The 19962-nt window shown below is 37.5% G+C and overlaps 1 protein-coding gene across 2 annotated transcripts in view; it reads left to right on the top strand.

Annotated features, from left to right (window-relative positions):
- The window catches only part of DAAM1 (dishevelled associated activator of morphogenesis 1), a 179173-nt gene that overhangs the window by 5676 nt on the left and 153535 nt on the right, over positions 1-19962 (top strand). The window contains exons 1-2 of one of the 2 annotated variants that reach the window (XM_082647225.1): positions 19435-19464; positions 19735-19837. The exons of the other annotated variant lie outside the window; for it this stretch is intronic. Of the exons in view, the coding sequence (XP_082503351.1) occupies positions 19811-19837 (27 nt within the window). The 5' untranslated portion in view covers positions 19435-19464; positions 19735-19810. Of the gene's footprint in view, positions 1-19434; positions 19465-19734; positions 19838-19962 lie in introns of those variants that run through there. 2 annotated transcript variants of the gene reach the window in all.

Genomic DNA, 19962 nt, shown 5'->3' with positions numbered 1-19962 from the left:
AAGGAAATGCTCTTAAATGCCATCTCTGAATCTATGTGGAGTTTGTCCAGCATTAGACCCTCTTGTTAACTGAGATAACTTTAGGTTGAATCCCTTATCTGAAGAAAGCCCTTCTCACCCAGAACAGGGCCACAGAAGCCTGTCTTGAGAGTTAAGACTCCCATAACTTCTTAGCTTCCCAACTCCCTGTTGTCTTTTAACATAAATTGTGAAAGCTCTTTTGAAAAGAAAATGAAAACTTGAGTAGTAGTCAAACACGTAATCTAATACTGGGTATCCTTACACATTAAAATAAGCTTTTTCCTCACTCACCTTAGAAGAGAGACTTACTTTTACAGTGGAGCAAATTTGGCACCAAATATACAATTGCAGTTCTTTTAAACCATAGCCACTATTGTGAATTAAATGTGGAAAACTGGGCAAGCAAGTTCAATTTCCAGTGTAGTTGGTGTGATTTCCTGACTTACAATAGATCTTTTACTTTTGGCTTAACACTGGATATTGTGCCACTTTGACAATATTTAATGAAGACAATTGAATAAAACACAAACTGTGTCATTTAGAGAAATAATAGGAAAGTTATGCCCTAACAGCATATTGCCAGGAAAGGAAAATGAAAACAAAAGACTTGTTAGCCCTTAGGCTGCTCAAACGTAATATTCATTTAACAGACATTAGTTTCAGAAGCTTTTTTAAATTCGTCTTGTTACATTTCCTAAGTATGTCATTCACCTTTAGTAATAACCTGAGCTCATTCTGTTCTATAAATTGCACCAGGATCGGAGTTGAAGGTTCCTTGTACTTCTGCCAGGCACACAATTAGGGACACGTATTAAACTGGTCTTTGTCCTCTTCATTTCTGAAAAAAATACCTTCTGTACGCTTGGCAAACATTGCCCATCTGATGGACTGTCTGAATTTAGACTTCCAAGTGTAGATAGCCTAGATCCGATCTTTGGGCATTGTCTGGGCAATACAGATGCCCATCTTTTGTTTTTTGAGATGAGTTCTTATATTCTGGCTTATTGGCTAAGCTCAGTTTGTTAGTGACGTACAAACCAGGTCAAGGGCATGGGTTAGCTTTGCCTTGTCTTGGAGTCACCAACTGCACCTGTAATTCTAGTAACTCTTTTCTTTTTTTTTTTTTTAACTCATCAGGCTCTTGGTCACAAAGGACACTAGACAGTGGAGGATAGACCCTGTGGATATATCAGTGCATAGCCATCATCACTAAGGGCAAAAGATGGTGCCATATTATAAAATGAACTGATGAGGGTCTTAGTTTTTTCAGACCCCATAAGTTAGAGGTAGGGCTTCACCAGCAGTTTGCCTAGGAACTATGTTTATGCTTCTGACAGGTGTCCTCCTGTGAAGAGTGTGGGTCAGGACTAGGGGCAGCTTCCTAAAACACAGCCTTGGTCTTTTCCTTCCCTTTCTTGGGGGTGTGACCACAGTCATTAGTGTGTGTTTTGGTGCCCATTCTGGGCTTCACTCTTCTCCCATAAAATTCTGCAGATTTGCACCCTGGAAGAAGAGTGAAGGATCGTGCCCAACATCCTTCACCAGGTGAGTTAGATTGTTCACATGTGTCTAGGCTTAAACTTGTATTTGATTCGTAGAGATTTGGTAAAACTGAGCAGTGAAATGTCTAGACACGAATTAAGTTAGAAACTACAGTTCTGTGACAAGAGGGTTAGGCTAGGGACCCTTCTAAATCCTGAGAATTTACTACAAAACTTATTGTAAAAAGTTAAAGGAAATGGACAAATCAGACCATTTAAAGGTCCTTGCCATTCTCTACTCTTGAAAGTTGGTGAAATTTTGAATATAGAAAATGTCATGGTTTTGGCCAAGGTAAATGATTTAGGAATTAAAAAAAAATGCTGCCACAGTTACCCCATGTTAGCGGTGGCTATTTGAGTTAGGATGATGGTGGCAAAAGAAACAACATTTCTGTTTGTTTCCCATTCTGTTTGTGTGTGGCAATCTAGTTTGCATTAGAGGTTCTCCTCCCCACACCCCCCTCCCTGCTCAGCACTCAATGGTCATTCAGAGTAAAAGTCAGAGAGGGTGTGGAATGAATCTTGCTGGAATTGAAGCTGATAGCTAAGACTTCATTATGTCCTCAGAAGGTACATGAAAGGCATGTTATTATATTTTTGTATTTTTAAAATCAAGAATAGAGATTAGATTGGACTAGAAAACTTCTGTGACCCATTTAGGGCTTGACACTCAATGAGTAGGTGACACTTCCAACTACAGTTCCAGGAACCATGGCAAGAGACTGCCTTGCTTCATATTTTATGCTAAGGAAGTGAGTAAAAAAAAAATTTTTTTTAAGTATATAAAATTTTTAGTTTGACCCAATTTCTTTTCTTTTCCTGTGACAGAAGGTACCTTTCTTCCATACCCCAGCTTTTGCTACTATACTCCTTGGATTGCAATTTGAGTCTGAAGGACCAGTGACCTACTTCCTTGCCAGGAACCTGTCTGTGGGCAAAGGGAGACCGTGGTACCCTGTGGCCAGGTTCCATACCAGGGAAGCCACACTCACCGACCTTACAAATGGTCTTCCCCCTTAACCTCCGACTTAGAATAGGGAGCTGTGTGGCAGCAGAGAGGGGATGGCTTACATTTTAATTCTCCCAAGCTCAGATTGTTTTTCTGATGGAACAAGTTGGGGGAAGTAGGTGGAAGGGAGGACAGAGGGAGTTATTGGGTTTCACTTATCTTATCATTTGTTTCCCTCTGGATTGCCTTTGTTTATACAGGTCAGGAATTCCTCCAACAGAAAGTATGTGTCCACACGGGGATGTTCAGATTGGGGCTTCCTTCTCCTTGTGCTCCGGTTGCTGACTTGGCTTTCCTCTCTCCAGCTTAATCTGAAAGGAGGGCTGGAAATATTTAACCTGCTTTAAATTTTTCTGTTATATGAAAAAGAGATCCTAAAATAATGACTTGGGGCAAATGGATTAATGATTTTTCTGACAGGGAAAGGGGATGATGCTGATTAAGTTTAACATCTACGTATAACTTACTTATGTTGGTCGAGCGTTTAGACACGAATGTTTGACACCCTGAATAAAATCCCTTCGCCTTTTGGTTGCTGCTTGGCAATTGCACAGAGGAAAAAGAAACACCATTTGATTTTAGGTTTAGATTTGCGTGATCTTGGCCGTTCCTTTAAACTTTCCTGGGCCTTTGTTTCCTCATCTGTGAAACAATGTGAAAATTCTAAAATTTTATGAGAATGGTTTCATCTTAACATAATGACCTCACTTATATGGCGCTGTGTAACATTGATGTAATGTCCACTGAGTTTCCCTAGAATGGAGATCAGTGTGGAGGAACTCTATTTTTTCCCCTTCAGAATTTCCAACATTGGTCTCTGCTCTTAGCGCAAGGTTTCTGAGACCCTGTTCTTGGCTGGAGCTAAACCCTCAAGATCTGATCTCTAATCTCCTTAACTAAACAGCTTCTAGTCACGTTCTCCAGTCCTGGGGCTTAGGAAATTCCGTAGGATATAAGTAAGGGATGAGGCTAGATGGTGTCTTTGCGTGGCCATCCAGTTCTCTTTAAATTGATCATCTCTTTAAACCAGAATTTGATTACCACCATTGCCACACAGGATGGGTGTAGCCAACAGTCATGTTTTATTTGGCCAACACAGTGTTATTTTTAAAAAGGGAATGGTTTTATTGAGCATTTACACTCTAATTTGTCACTGACCTCACAGCACCCTAGTGCCTCATACACAGCCACTTTGTTTATGTGATATTTCTTTACCTCCTTGGCCCTTGAAGGCATTTGAGTCTTCAATCCCCATTTTAAACTAAATTAAATTGCAATAAGAGTCTCTTCAAACGTTTATCCAGCACTGGGCTGGCAAATGACCCAATCCAGGGTTTCTCCATCTCAGCATTTTAGGCATTTTAGGTGGGATGGTCCTTTGTTGTTGGGGATTGTGCTGTGCATGTATGATATTCATTAGCATCCTGGGCCTCTACCCTCTAGATGCTAGTAGCAAAGTTTCCCCCAGCTGTGACAACCAAAATGTCTCCAGACATTGCCAAATGTCCCCTGGGGAGCAAAATTGGGCCCAGTTGAAAGCCGGGTGACAGATTTTGGATGGTCTGGGAATTTTAAACATTGGACCAGGCTTGGATATTTAGGGATAAATTGGAATTCATCTGGGAGACCAAGCTATCCTGCTGTTTTTATTTATTTGGGTAGTTGGTTAGAGCAAAGTGAAGGTCAGTGGATTAGTCTCTTCAGGGTCACTTCTCCATGTTTCCATGACCACTGCCTGGGAGGCCAGGCATAGTTTAAGGACATGTCCTTGGTCACAACAGGGGACTCTGTGAGACACTGACGCTGGGTCAGGGCAAGCCCACCAGCGCTAGTGGGAAAACAACTTTGAAGCCCATAGCCTGTGTTGGTAGGTCAGTAAAGTTATCTGTGGATAAAGAAGATGAGGCTTTGGGGAAAGAAAAGATCATCTCTGTTGTTATTATCAAACGCCAAAATGCTTAAAAAAAAAGAAAAAGGCATTTGCCTTTAAAAATGACAGTTTATCTCAAATCAGCAGTGAGGGAAGAACTCTGAAAAGGATTAGCAGCAGACTGATGTCCCCCTTTTTTTCTCTCCCTCAAAAAAGAATGTCTGTAAAAGTTGACTCAAAAACTTGGGCTTTGGCAGCACTCAAACTTGCCTTGTCACTCAGAGTGAGTTTCCGATCAGACTCATCTCTGGCTTCGTAAACATGAGGCAGATTTGTTTGTTGCAAATTTCCTAACTTGGCCTATGCCATGGGCCATCATGGAGGATTTCAAAGTCTCGAGTTATAACTACCAAAGGTGGGAAACACAATAAAATGGCTCCGTTTACTTGGATTTTACTTAGAATAATCAGATTAGATCCAAATTTCTATCAAGCGTATCAGAGGCAAGTGAATAACTAAGTTAAGGGGAAAATATTATATTGAGCATTTTATGGACTATCTCATAAGCTATGGAAGTGACACCTTAAAGCATCATTTGTTTATTCACTTGGCAGGTGAAGAATGTTTTGATACTGGGTGTGAGCATATCAGAATGCTGTTTTAAATTCCAGATTTTTCCCTTTGGAATATAGAACTCTTGTTTTACTAAATAAAGCTCAGATTATCCTCTGTCTTCAGCTTCTGAAATAAACAAATTACATTGTGCAATAGGTGAAGACTCTCCCCAGTGAAAGAGTCTTTGCTTTTCACTGGCAAGTAATTTCATGTTTTGCTTATTTGGATCATGTCCACGTTTTCAAAGGAATGTTCCCAGCATCACTTATAGGAAGCAATGCTCTACAATCCCAAATCAATTGTTCCAATATCTGTTATTCCTGCAGATCAAATCTTTTACCCTCAGCTCTTTTCTCCCCTAAATGCTGATTTTGAGTCTCAGATGGCCAGTGTTTTCTAGTACTAGAGAAAAATTTGTTAGTATGACATGGTGTTAAAGAAAGAATGACAGCTAAAAACAAAAAAAAGCAGAATACGGGTTGTTTTTTTTTTTTAAGGATGATGAAAATGTTCTAAAATTACTTATAATGGTTACCAGTTTGTAAGTACACTAAAACCCCCTAAACTATACATTTTAAATGAATGAATTTTATGGTGTATGAATTATGTTGAAACAAAGCTATTATTCCCCCCCAAAAAAAGAAGGCTAAAAAGAATCAGACTAAGTAAAACCTTGGAAACAGAATTTTAGACCTTGGGGATAATATCTTTGACTTACTTTTCTATTTCTTTTCTTCATGTACGTCTCAATGTTTTCTTTAAATAAATAGATGTATAACATGGACAAAGTGTAGTTGTGATAATTCCTCAGGACCACCTGAGCCATGGGAAACTTTGTTATAATGGAATTTTGTTGTAATGGAATCAGGCTCATATTCTTCTCATACCTCCTAATTGTGAGCTAGGACATTAAAGGATAGAAAGCTTTGCACTGTTTTATACCTGATGTGATGATAAGCTAAGGTTTTGGTGATATGTTTGGCTTAGTCACAATTTGCTTTAAACTTGCTCCATTTGATTATTTTGCAGGATTTTTCTCCTGTAGAAGACTTCACACTGTAAAAAGCACTCAGGTATATAACTTGCCTGTAAAGCTAACCGTGTGTGTTGGACAAAGAATATTTCATTTATAAGGGATTATGTAGCTCAAGGTTTCTCAAATTTGGATTCATGATCCTTTGAGAAATACTGCATTAAATGTTAAGTTGCTGAATGTTTAGCTACTCACTTGGTGCCACTGGGATCATAAACTCGTGTAGAGGTAGACTTTGAGGTCCTATTTGGGTATAAGGTGCTTTTCCAGACATATTAGTTTTATTGCTGCATAATGAATTACCACAAATTTAGCGGCTTAAAACACCACCAGGTCAGGAGTCTGGGCATGCTGTGGCTAGGCTCTCTGCTCAGGGTGTCTCCAGGGCAAAACTCACGGGTCAACCAAGGCTGCAGTTCTCATCTGGGGTTCAGAGGATTCCTCCAAGCTCTCTGGTTGTTGGCAGAATTTATTGCCTTGTGACTATAGGACTGAATACTCCTAGCTGTTGGCCAGAGACTGCTTTTAGCTCCTAGGGGCAACCTACATTTTATGCCACATGGGCCTACACTGGAAGTTCACACAAGGATGTTTGGTTTCTTCTAGGATGTTTGATTTCTTCTTCTAGGCGTCTTCTTCAATCAGCCAGAGAAGTGGGTGATTTTAAGGTCTCATCAGATTTGGTCAGGCCCACCCAAGATAATCTCCCTTTGACCATATAATATAACATAATCACAAGAGTGATAGCTCATCATATTCATAGGTTCCACTCACCCTCAAAAGGTTATGGGGCATCATTTAAAGTTCTGCCTTTCATATCAGATAACAGAAATTATGCTAATATACTGCTGATGATTATTAAGGTGAAAAATCCAAAATCCCAAAATGGATGACACTTCACAAGTATGCTTCAGGACGCCCTCTGTCTTTTTAAGATACCTCCCCCTCAGATTTATTGCTTTCCATTCCTGCTTTTCTTTTTTCAAGTAGAGTGAAAATGAAGATTAAAAAAAAGTTTTGTTATTAAAAGTTCCTACACACAGGCACATAGAATGACTAATATAGCTAATATGAGAATCCTCCATATACCCACAGCTTCACCAGTTATCAGTTCATGACTAATCTTTCATTTCTTCTGCCAACTACTTTCCATCAACTCTGGGCTTATTTTGAAGTAAATTCGAGACATTTTATAATCTCATCTGTAAATATTTTAGTATTTAGTTTATGTCCAAAAAAATCAGGACTCTCTTTAAAAACATAACTGAAATGTTATTATCATACCTAAAATAATTTGTATTATTTCTTTTTTTTTACAAGTAATACATTTTATTAGAAGTTGAGTATCTGTTAATTAGCATGCAGCTATATAACTTACTATAAAGCCACTACAATTCAAACATTGTAGCACTACTACATGAATAAACACATACAAATTAAACAGAAAAGAATATCCACAAATAGTTCTAAGTATGTCTGAGAAGTTTGATTGTGATAAAGTGAAGTTATAATCTTTAAAATTGATGCCTAGAGAACTGCACAGCCATTTAAAAATATGGAACGCTTCACGAACTTGCGTGTCATTCTTGCACAGGGGCCATGCTAATCTTCTCTGTATCGTTCCAATTTTAGTATACGTGCTGCCAAAGCGAGCACTGTATTATTTCTTTAAAATTACCAAACATTTCATCAATTTTCAAATTTACTGTTGATTTTTTAAAAAGTATTCAACTGAGAATTCCAATAAGGTTCATACACTGAATTTTTTTTTAATGTCCGTTAAGCCTCGTTAAATCCCATGTAGTATTTTTCCTTGAAACTTACTTGTGAAAAGAACTGGATTATTTGTCCTATAACATTTCCTTCAGTCTGGCCCTCATGGTACAATATCTCTGTTTCCCCTTTTTCCTTTAAATTTGTTAAGATGAAAGTAATTGATGCCATGGACCTATCTGGTCACTAGAGGTAGAAAAGCTTATTTGGTAAACAGAATGTGTAGATATAGTTTACTAGATACATGTGTGTATAGATATTTAGAGATATATTTGGGAGTAGAGCAAGTATGTTAGGTTTTTCAGATTCCTGTTATTGAGAGCAGTCTAAGTGTTATATACTTAAAGTGAGTGAATTAGTGCAGTTTAAATTCTTGTGAAAAATATACCATATACAGATTCATTAAGTGATACTTGGATTTGTTTAGTCCTTCAGCCTAAGTGTTTTTGTTAAGTAGAGTTTTAGCTTCCATAAAAGGAAAAAAAAATTTTTTTTGAGGAGGAAGGTATTTCAGTGTTAGTTTTGGAAAATAACCAGATTTTTATTTTTTTATTTATTTTATTATTATTATTTTTACATCTTTATTGGAGTATAATTGCTTTACAATGGTGTGTTAGTTTCTACTTTATAACAAAGTGAATCAGTTATACATATACATATGTTCCCATATCCCTTCCCTCTTGCGTCTCCCTCCCTCCCACCCTCCCTATCCCACCCCTCCAGGCGGTCACAAAGCACCGAGCTGATCTCCCTGTGCTATGCGGCTGCTTCCCACTAGCTATCTACCTTACATTTGGTAGTGTATACATGTCCATGCCTCTCTCTCACTTTGTCACAGCTTACCTTTCCCCTCCCCATATCCTCAAGTCTTTATTCCTGTCTAACCCCTAGGTTCTTCATGACATTTTTTTTCTTAAATTCCATATATATGTGTTAGCATACCGTATTTGTCTTTCTCTTTCTGACTTACTTCACTCTGTATGACAGACTCTAGGTCTATCCACCTCATTACAAATAGCTCAATTTCATTTCTTTTTATGGCTGAGTAATATTCCATTGTATATATATGCCACATCTTCTTTATCCATTCATCCAATGATGGACACTTAGGTTGTTTCCATCTCTGGGCTATTGAAAATAGAGCTGCAATGAACATTTTGGTACATGACTCTTTTTGAATTATGGTTTTCTCAGGGTATATGCCCAGTAGTGGGATTGCTGGGTCATATGGTAGTTCTATTTGTAGTTTTTTAAGGAACCGCCATACTGTTCTCCACAGTGGCTGTATCAATTTACATTCCCACCAACAGTGCAAGAGGGTTCCCTTTACTCCACGCCCTCTCCAGCATTTATTGTTTCTAGATTTTTTGATGATGGCCGTTCTGACTGGTGTGAGATGATATCTCATTGTAGTTTTGATTTGCATTTCTCTAATGATTAATGATGATGAGCATTCTTTCATGTGTTTGTTGGCAGTCTGTATATCTTCTTTGGAGAAATATCTATTTAGGTCTTCTGCCCATTTTTGGATTGGGTTGTTTGTTTTTTTGTTATTGAGCTGCATGAGCTGCTTATAAATTTTGGAGATTAATCCTTTGTCAGTTGCTTCATTTGCAAATATTTTCTCCCATTCTGAGGGTTGTCTTTTCATCTTGTTTATGGTTTCCTTTGCTGTGCAAAAGCTTTTAAGTTTCATTAGGTCCCATTTGTTTATTTTTGCTTTTATTTCCATTTCTCTTGGAGGTGGGTCAAAAAGGATCTTGCTGTGATGTATGTCATAGAGTGTTCTGCCTATGTTATCCTCTAAGAGTTTGGTAGTTTCTGGCCTTACATTTAGGTCTTTAATCCATTTTGAGCTTTTTTTTTTTTTTTTTTTTTTTTGCTGTACGTGGGCCTCTCTCACTGTTGTGGCCTCTCCCGTTGTGGAGCACAGGCTCTGGACACACAGGCTCAGCGGCCATGGCTCATGGGCCCAGATGCTCCACGGCATGTGGGATCTTCCCAGACCGGGGCACGAACCCGTGTCCCCTGCATAGGCAGGCGGACTCTCAACCACTGCGCCACCAGGGAAGCCCTGAGCTTATTTTTGTGTATGGTGTTAGGGAGTGATCTAATCTCATACTTTTACATGTACCTGTCCAGTTTTCCCAGCACCACTTATTGAAGAGGCTGTCTTTTCTCCACTGTACATTCCTGCCTCCATTATCAAAGATAAGGTGACCATATGTGCATGGGTTTATCTCTGGGCTTTCTATCCTGTTCCATTGATCTATCTTTCTGTTTTTGTGCCAGTACGATACTGTCTTGATTACTGTAGCTTTGTAGTATAGTCTGAAGTAGGGAGCCTGACTCCTCCAGCTCCGTTTTTCGTTCTCAAGATTGCTTTGGCTATTCGGGGTCTTTGGTGTTTCCATACAAATTGTGAAATTTTTTGTTCTAGTTCTGTGAAAAATGCCAGTGGTAGTTTGATAGGGATTGCATTGAATCTGTAGATTGCTTTGGGTAGTAGAGTCATTTTCACAATGTTGATTCTTCCAATCCAAGAACATGGTATATCTCTCCATCTATTTGTATCATCTTTAATTTCTTTCATCAGTATCTTATAATTTTCTGCATACAGGTCTTTGTCTCCTTAGGTAGGTTTATTCCTAGATATTTTATTCTTTTTGTTGCAATGGTAAATGGGAGTGTTTTCTTGATTTCACTTTCCGATTTTTCATCCTTAGTGTATAGGAATGCCAGAGATTTCTGTGCATTAATTTTGTATCCTGCTACTTTACCAAATTCATTGATTAGCTCTAGTAGTTTTCTGGTAGCATCTTTAGGATTCTCTATGTATAGTATCATGTCATCTGCAAACAGTGACAGCTTTACTTCTTTTCCGATTTGGATTCCTTTTCTTTCTTTTCCTTCTCTGGTTGCTGTGGCTAAAACTTCCAAAACTATGTTGAATAAGAGTGGTGAGAGTGGGCAACCTTGTCTTGTTCCTGATCTTAGTGGAAATGCTTTCAGTTTTTCACCATTGAGGATGACGTTGGCTGTGGGTTTGTCATATATGGCCTTTATTATGTTGAGGAAAGTTCCCTCTATGTCTACTTTCTGGAGGGTTTTTATCATAAGTGGGTGTTGAATTTTGTCGAAAGCTTTCTCTGCATCTGTTGAGATGATCATATGGTTTTTCTCCTTCAATTTTTTAATATGGTGTATCACGTTGATTGATTTGCGTATATTGAAGAATCCTTGCATTCCTGGGATAAACCCCACTTGATCATGGTGTATGATCCGTTTAATGTGCTGTTGGATTCTGTTTGCTAGTATTTTGTTGAGGATTTTTGCATCTGTGTTCATCAGTGATATTGGCCCGTAGTTTTCTTTCTTTGTGACATCCTTGTCTGGTTTTGGTATCAGGGTGACGGTGGCCTCGTAGAATGAGTTTGGGAGTGTTCCTCCCTCTGCTATATTTTGGAAGAATTTGAGAAGGATAGGTGTTAGCTCTTCTCTAAATGATAGAATTCGCCTGTGAAGCCATCTGGTTCTGGGCTTTTGTTTGTTGGAAGATTTTTAATCACAGTTTCAATTTCAGTGCTTGTGATTGGTCTGTTCATATTTTCTGTTTCTTCCTGATTCAGTCTTGGCAGGTTGTGCATTTCTAAGAATTTGTCCATTTCTTCCAGGTTGTCCATTTTATTGGCATAGAGTTGCTTGTAGTAATTGCTCATGATCTTTTGTATTTCTGCAGTGTCAGTTGTTACTTCTCCTTTTTCATTTCTAATTCTATTGATTTGAGTCTTCTCCCTTTTTATCTTGATGAGTCTGGCTAATGGTTTATCAATTTTGCTTATCTTCTCAAAGAACCACCTTTTAGTTTTATTGATCTTTGCTATCGTTTCCTTCATTTCTTTTTCGTTTGTTTCTGATCTGATTTTTATGATTTCTTTCCTTCTGCTAACTTTGGGGTTTTTTTGTTCTTCTTTCTCTAATTACTTGAGGTGCAAGGTTAGGTTGTTTATTCGAGATGTTTCCTGTTTCTTAAGGTAGGATTGTATTGCTATAAACTTCCCTCTTAGAACTGCTTTTGCTGCATCCCATAGATTTTGGGTCGTTGTGTCTCCATTGTCATTTGTTTCTAGGTATTTTTTGATTTCCTCTTTGATTTCTTCGGTGATCACTTGGTTATTAAGTATTTTATTGTTTAGCCTCCATGTGTTTGTATTTTTTACAGATCTTTTCCTGTAATTGATATCTAGTCTCATAGCGTTGTGGTCAGAAAAGATATTTGATACAATTTCAATTTTCTTAAATTTACCAAGGCTTGATTTGTGACCCAAGATATGATCTATCCTGGAGAATGTTCCATGAGCAGTTGAGAAAAATGTGTATTCTGTTATTTTGGGATGGAATGTCCTATAAATATCAATTAAGCCCATCTTGTTTAATGTATCATTTAAAGCTTGTGTTTCCTTATTTATTTTCATTTTGGATGATCTGTCTATTGGTGAAAGTGGGGTGTTAAAGTCCCCTACTATGAATGTGTTACTGTCGATTTCCCCTTTTATGGCTGTTAGTATTTGCCTTATGTATTGAGGTGCTCCAATGTTGGGTGCATAAATATTTACAATTGTTATATATCTTCTCCTTGGATCGATCCCTTGATCATTATGTAGTGTCCTTCTTTGTCTCTTCTAATAGTCTTTATTTTAAAGTCTAGTTTGTCTGATATGAGAATTGCTACTCCAGCTTTCTTGTGGTTTCCATTTGCATGACATATCTTTTTCCATCCCCTTACTTTCAGTCTATATGTGTCTCTATGTCTGAAGTGGTCTCTTGTAGACAGCAAATATATGGGTCTTGTTTTTGTATCCATTCAGCCAATCTGTGTCTTTTGGTGGGAGCATTTAGTCCATTTACATTTAAGGTAATTATTGATATGTATGTTCGTATTCCCATTTTCTTAATTGAATAACCAGATTTTTAAATTGTGAAGATCATGAAATAACTGCTTTTCTTTAATAGGACTTTGCTAGTTATTTCATATCTGTAGGCTCTCCAAAGACAAGTCCTTTGGCCTCAAAGAAGGTGATGTATATTTTAAATCCTAACCATTGGAATATTCTATTTAAAAACATGTAACAATATTGTTTTAAGAGAACAATTTTATAAGACTGCCATTGAAGGAAAGTAGAAGAGGCTGTCTAGTTTAAATTTTATTTTGGAGGAAAAATAGTATTTGGTTGAGAAAAGTAAAAGCTTAATTAAGAGCATAACTTAGAATGGGGCATACAAAATTTTTCTGTAAAAGGCCAGATAGTAAATACTTTAGGCTTTGTAGGCCATGCTGACCCTGTCAACTATTCAACTCTATCATTGTAGGAAAAGCAGCCACAGACAATATGTAAACAAATGGGTGTGGCAAGTTGGGAAGAACTGACATCTTGACAATATTGAGTGTTATCCATGAACATGGAGTATCTCTCCATTTATTTAATTCTTCTCTCATTTCATTCACTAGAGTTTTGTAGTTTCCCCATATAGATCTTGTACATTTTTTGTACATGAATACCTAAGTATTTCATTTTTGGGATGCTAATGTAAATAGTGTTGTTTTTAATTTCACTTTCCACTCCTTCATTTTTGGTATATAGGAAAGCAATTTACTTTTATTATTAACCTTATATGTTGCAGACTGTTTTTTTGTAGGTAGTTTTTACCAAGTTGAGAAAGTTCTCCTATCCCTCGTTCACTGCAAGTTTTTATCATGCATGAGTGTTGAATTTTGTCAAATACTTTTCCTGCATCTATTGATATTATCATGTGATTTGCTTACCTGGGATAAATCCCACTTCCTTTTGGTGTATAATTCTTTATGCATGTTGGATTCAGTCTGCTAATATTTTGTTGAGGATTTTTGCATTTATGTTCATGAGCAATATTGGTCTGTAGTTATCTTTTTTTAAATATCTTTGGTTTTGCTATTAGTGTAATGCTGGTCTCATAAAAAGAGTTAGGAAGTATTCCCTCTGCTTATATCCTCTGAAAGAGATTGTAGAGAACTGGTATAATTTTTTCCTTAAATATTTGGTAGAATTTACCAGTGAACCCATCTGGGCCTGGTGCTTTCTGTTTTAGAAGGTTATTAATTATTAAACTCTCTGGTTTGGTTAGTCTTATGGCCTGTAATGCAGAAACTGATGTGTTTGTAGATAGTTAATGTTAAAAGAATAATTTTCAAAGAGTTTAAAAAGTAAGATTCTCACAATTATAAAATAAACATGTCAACAATTTTTATTTAACTTATTAATTAGTGAAGGAATCAGTAAGCTGTCAAGACCAGTTCAAATGAGAATTTGAAGAGCATATATATGTCTGTCTGTCTGTCTATCAATCCATCCAAACAGCCACAATCAGAAATGCTGGAATAAATTTGCTAGTGGATACAAAACTGATTAATATCCTAAAGGGCTATACAATGTAATATTTTCTTTCATACATTTACATAAATCAATTTTATCTCTGCCAGACAAAATCCATTTGCTTCCTTATAGATAAAAGCCATTACATTACTGTGTGTTTTTTTACAAGTTAATTCCTACCCCTACAGAGTTGTGAAATAGTCTGGCCCAGCACATTCTCAAACTTTTCCATTTCAGGACATTTTGACCCTATTAATAATAATATTGAAGACTCCAACGAAATTTGTTTAATATACAAATCATATTGGAAATCAGAATTGAAACATTTATTTATTGCTTCCAACTTTTGGCTATTGTTAATAATGCTGCTATGACCATGGGTGTGAAAATATCACTTTGAGACCATGTTTCAATTTTTTTGGATATATACCCAGAGGTGGGATATACCCAGGGCCTGAATCATATGGTAGTTCTCTCTTCCCTAGCAGCTCTACCATTTTACATTCCCACCAACAAAAGTGCACATCCTTGCAATATTTATTTTCTGTTTTGTTTCTTTTTTGAATCGCTGTCCTAATGGGTGTGAGGTTATTAAAATTTTCAGTAAACTTCTTAGATGACAGCATTTATATCCATTTTATGTGCAGTATAGGGTTATCATTTTCCTAATGTCTTCCCATTAAAAACTATTATGAACTTTTTTTTCTTTTTCAGATTATTTTCTTAGGATATATTTCTTAGAAATGAAATAAATGGGTCAAAAGGTATATAATTTTAAAGTTTTTTATTAAGTACCGCCAAATTGTCCTCAAGAAAGGTTTTGCCGGTTGATGCTGAATCAAGATATTAAAGTGTCTTTCATTTCATGTCTATGCTGTGAATATCATTATCTTACAATTATCTGTAACAACTGACAAATGCTATCATATTGTATTTTAATTTGTAGTTAAAAAATTTGTTAAACAGAACTTTTTTCTCTAGGCCATTTGTGTTTTTCCTTTCTCAAATGGTCTATTTGCCCATTTTCTATTTAAATCCCAGTGTTTTGAAGAGATCATAAAAGAGATTAATTAGCAATGCAAATATGAAGCCACAAGGACTACACAAATGTATAAATAATCATGGAACCCCTTAGCAGAAAACTTAAGAGATCTCAAGGCGCATTTTAAAGTGACCTGAAGTATTTCTCTGTGATTAACTGTCTCTGGCTACAGATTTGCATAATTAATTATGTTAACAAGCCCTTTCCTCATTATCTGAAGGGAAACCTTAGGTCAACTCCTGCCATTTTGTGGCCAATTTGCAGTTCCTGGAGTTTGGCTCAGTGGTTTCTCACTGTAAGTGGTTTTTCTGCTGATAGTGAGACTAATACAGAAGGCTTTTCTGAAGGCAGAGAGAACAAGGGAGATGATATGTAGTTTTTCCATTGGACTGAAGATGTTTGGAAGAATAGGAGGTAGAACAATGAAATAATCCAAATATTATGAGGAGGGAGGCAGAAGTTTACATTAGAATGGTTTATGCGATTAAAGAAATGTTATACCCAGTTCTTTTTGTTTATATATGGTGTCGCAAAACAGATACTCAGCTGCTTAGCTAAAATATTTAAGGCATTGCCTGTACAGCACCTAATGTTACAATAATGCTGTACTCATCACAGTCTGATTGTCTTCATGTCGATATATCATAAATCAGTATTGTGGGAATGTGGCTTTTCTCCTACATTTAAGCACGTTAGGTTTGTTTTAATTTAAACAGAAAAAAAAAATTCTCTTCCAAGCATTGAGAGAGAGGTTTGTGTTTTGAAACTAATTTTAGATAGTTATGGTAACCCGTGATAGAATGTAACGCTGTGTTTCCTAGTACATCCCAGCACATTTTAGAGAAGACCACCTATTCAGAATTATTATGGTTCTGTTGACATATTTTTTCTGGAACTCTGCTTTGAGGCACTGTGGCTGTCCATCTTTGTTCAAGAAGTAACAAACGAACAAAATGCACAACACATTCTATGGAGCTTTCTGATAAGGCAAGTGTTGGCAGGTAGTCCCTGTGTGTTTGTTTGGGAAACATGGTTTGACCCAGTGGTATAGAGGTTATTATGAAAGGATTCTCTGGAGTAAGGACTAAGATCTAGGGGAGAAGATCACTTTTGCATTCTCCTCCTTGAAACATCAATTCATGACGTCCTAGCCTAGAAAAGGCTATTTCTCCCCAGCTCATTAGTTAGTTCCTAGGCACCATTCAGATCACAAGTGTTTTGATTCATTATAAATTGACTGATGGAACAGAATTTCCAAAAGTACCAAAGCCTTTCTAAGTAAAGAATCAGACCCTTCACTTGCACATTCTGTGGACAAATGACACCTCTAATGTAAAATGGACTATGAGATGTTTTGTCTTAATTTTCTATCATGTTTTATTGATTTGCAATGGCAAAATCTTGTGAAATATCTTTAATATGAAACAGAATAGAGTTTATAAAATCTTTTATTCTGTGGCCGATAAAATCCTAGGTTAAAATTATTCAAACATACTTTTCTATCGATAGTTAATGTTTAAAAATATAGGGCTTCCGTGGTGGTGCAGTGGTTAAGAATCCACCTGCCAATGCAGGGGACACGGGTTCAAGCCCTGCTCCAGGAAGATCCCACATGCTGCGGAGCAACTAAACCTGTGTGCCACAACTACTGGGCCTGCGTTCTAGAGCCCACGAGCCACAACTACTGAGCCCGAGTGCTACAACTACTGAAGCCTGTGCGCCTAGAGCCCATGCGCCAGAGCCCGTGCTCTGCAACAAGAGAAGCCACCCAGTGAGAAGCCCGCGCACGTCCACGAAGAGTAGCCCCCACTCGCCGCAACTAGAGAAAGCCCATGTGTAGCAACAAAGACCCAACGCAGCCAAAAATAAAAATAAATAAGTAAATAAATTTAGTTTAAAATATATATATATAAAAGACTGCTCTGTCATTTTCTGATTAGCCATTCCCTGTTAATTCTTCTTATAAAAGTTTTGGGTGGGGGCTTCCCTGGTGGCGCAGTGGTTGAGAATCTGCCTGCCAATGCAGGGGACACGGGTTCGAACCCTGGTCTGGGAAGATCCCACATGCTGCGGAGCAACTAGGCCCGTGAGCCACAACTACTGAGGCTGCGCGTCTGGAGCCTGTGCTCCGCAACAATAGAGGCCGCGATAGTGAGAGGCCTGCGCATCGCAAAGAAGAGTGGCCCCTGCTTGCCGCAACTAGAGAAAGCCCTCGCACAGAAACGAAGACCCAACACAGCCAAAAATAAATAATAAATAAATAATAATTAAAAAAAAAGTTTTGGGTGGATTATATGATTGAAGGACTCACATTTTGTAACTTTCTTTATGTAGGTTTTATTTTTTAAAGGGACTTGGCCTAAGTGGGTAAAGCGTTGACGGTTTGTAAGATATAACATCATTAATTCTCAACTGTTATTTGGTTTGTGTTTATTGAGATTTTCAAATGTATTATTTATCTTGTTTTGTTCTTTTGAAGAAACAGTTTTAATACCTAGGCTTAAAAGTGACAAAGTATATGTCCATATTATAGCAATAATGCTATAATTTATTTAGTACAATCATCTAGTTGAGAGGCGTGAACTTTTTTGAAGTGAGAATTTTTAAAAGTAATATCAGACAGAAAGCCTTTAAATTATCAATTGTCCCAAGGAGAACTAATACAAGTAATTAAGTCAAAGTTTCAAACCGTATATTATGGCTCACATTGTAGAAAACTCTCCAGCGGGGAAATGTGGATGCTTTAGCCTGCTGTCTACTGTGTCATTTTGGCCCACAGTTTCTTGGGTTTCAATTTCCTCACGTGTAAAATGTGAGGTTTGGATTAGCTCACGAGTTCTGTGACAGTTTTGTCCCTAGTGGCTTTTAAAGGGGTGTAACATTCACTGTCTGAGTTGACCCTAAGAGTTCTGCATCAGAAGTCAGGATGACTCCTTTTTAGATCTGGCAAAATTACTGGAACGAGTAATTTGCCTAGTAATAAGTTTAGTGTAATGACAGAATCAGAGTTATAACTCAGGTCTCCACTACCATCACATCCTAGATGATTATCTGACACAGCCCTGGATGTCAGATACACATGTCCCTTCCCCTACCTCCTATCCCTCCACAGTCATGGCAGACAGTGTTTATCTAATGCTTACCTAATGGGACATTTCTTTTCCTACCCAGCCTGGACATGGCTTCAGAATCCATCTCAAAGCAACATTCTAGTAGCCACAGCTAACAGACAAGGAATTCTAACTAGTTTGACATTGTGGATAGTAGAGTCATTAAAATATAAAAGGCCACTCTAAGTTTTTTTTAAGGAAGTTTACTTATATTGTTTAATTCAAGTGGAATATTGTTGCCTCCTTTTTAGCAGTGGTTCCCAACGTGATGGTTCCTTTTTAATTAAAAAAAAATTATAGATTCTGTATTATAGATGACTCTGAATTCAGTAACACTTTCAATGAATTTCAGTTTTATTAATCACAGTATATAAATTCATTTGGAGAAGTGGGCATACATACATATGAAACATTTACATGCTTCTGAATGAAAGACTCTTGTAATACTTCCAGCCCCCTCCCCCTCCCCCACCCCATCCCCAACCCCCAGCCACCGAGTCAAGTATTAGAAATCATTATTCTATATTACTTTGTCTTTTTTTTCTTGGTTTTAGTTTACGTAGGATTGAATTTTTGTTTTAAGGGACCTCATCAGTGGTTTCCATTCTGTGTGCTGTGGAGTCCCAATTCCAGGAGGTGCCTCAAGGGGAGCCCCCCTTGTCCCACAGCCCTTCCAGGTTTAACCAGCCAGTCTACTTCAAACTCTTCTATATACTGCGATTCTCCATGAGGTTTCATTTAGATAAAGGGTTTCACAGATTTTTAAAATTGAAAACCACCGATAATCCTACCTGCCCATTTTATACACAGTGTTTTGAGGTTACCCTATTAGTTAACACTGGAGCCAAGATAAGAACCACTGTTGTGCAACTTGCAGGCCACTCTTCATCCCCTTACCCGAGCTGCTATTCATAGGACAGTGGAGGATGTAAGCTGATACCACCACCAGCTCTGAGTTCAGCAGATACTTATATGGAAAGAAAAATTGTTCACATTGTAATACCAGGGAACTCAAATCTATTTCTACCCTTGAATAAAAGGTTATACGGTGTACATATTTGTAAATATTTGTCTTGTTTGGGTGTGGGCTTCTTTTACTGTTTGGGGTGGGTGGAGGGATGGTGAGGCTTTTTCTTTTTAACTTAATTTTATTTTAAAACAGTAACGAGTGATGCTTTGGGCAGAAGACAGTTTTCTTTCTCTTCTTCCTGTGCTGTGTGGTGCCTTCTCCCCACGCTGTGTTTGTGGCGTGCTTTACCTTGTCCTGATTTTAACCATTGTCTCAGCAGAATCTCTGATCTCTTTCCTAGATTTTGCTGTCTATCAGAGGACAACCTTGGAGCTCATTTCTCTGCATTGGTCACCTATTATCATTATTAAATCAACATGACTTCAAGATATCAGCCAAATATGGTACTTAACATACCTGGTCTGGGCTACCTTTTTTTTTTTTTTTTTTTGCCTGGGATGTTAGTCTGAAGCCAAATGTCCCTCTAAAGCTCAGTGTGAGTTTAGGACTTGCTTACCTCAGTTTACCT

Source organism: Grampus griseus (assembly GCF_964374135.1).
Source record: "Grampus griseus genome assembly, chromosome: 2".
In the NCBI taxonomy this organism is placed as follows: Eukaryota; Metazoa; Chordata; class Mammalia; order Artiodactyla; family Delphinidae; genus Grampus; species Grampus griseus.
Note: the sequence above shows the minus strand (reverse complement) of the source record. Positions and strands in the feature narration are given on the sequence as shown.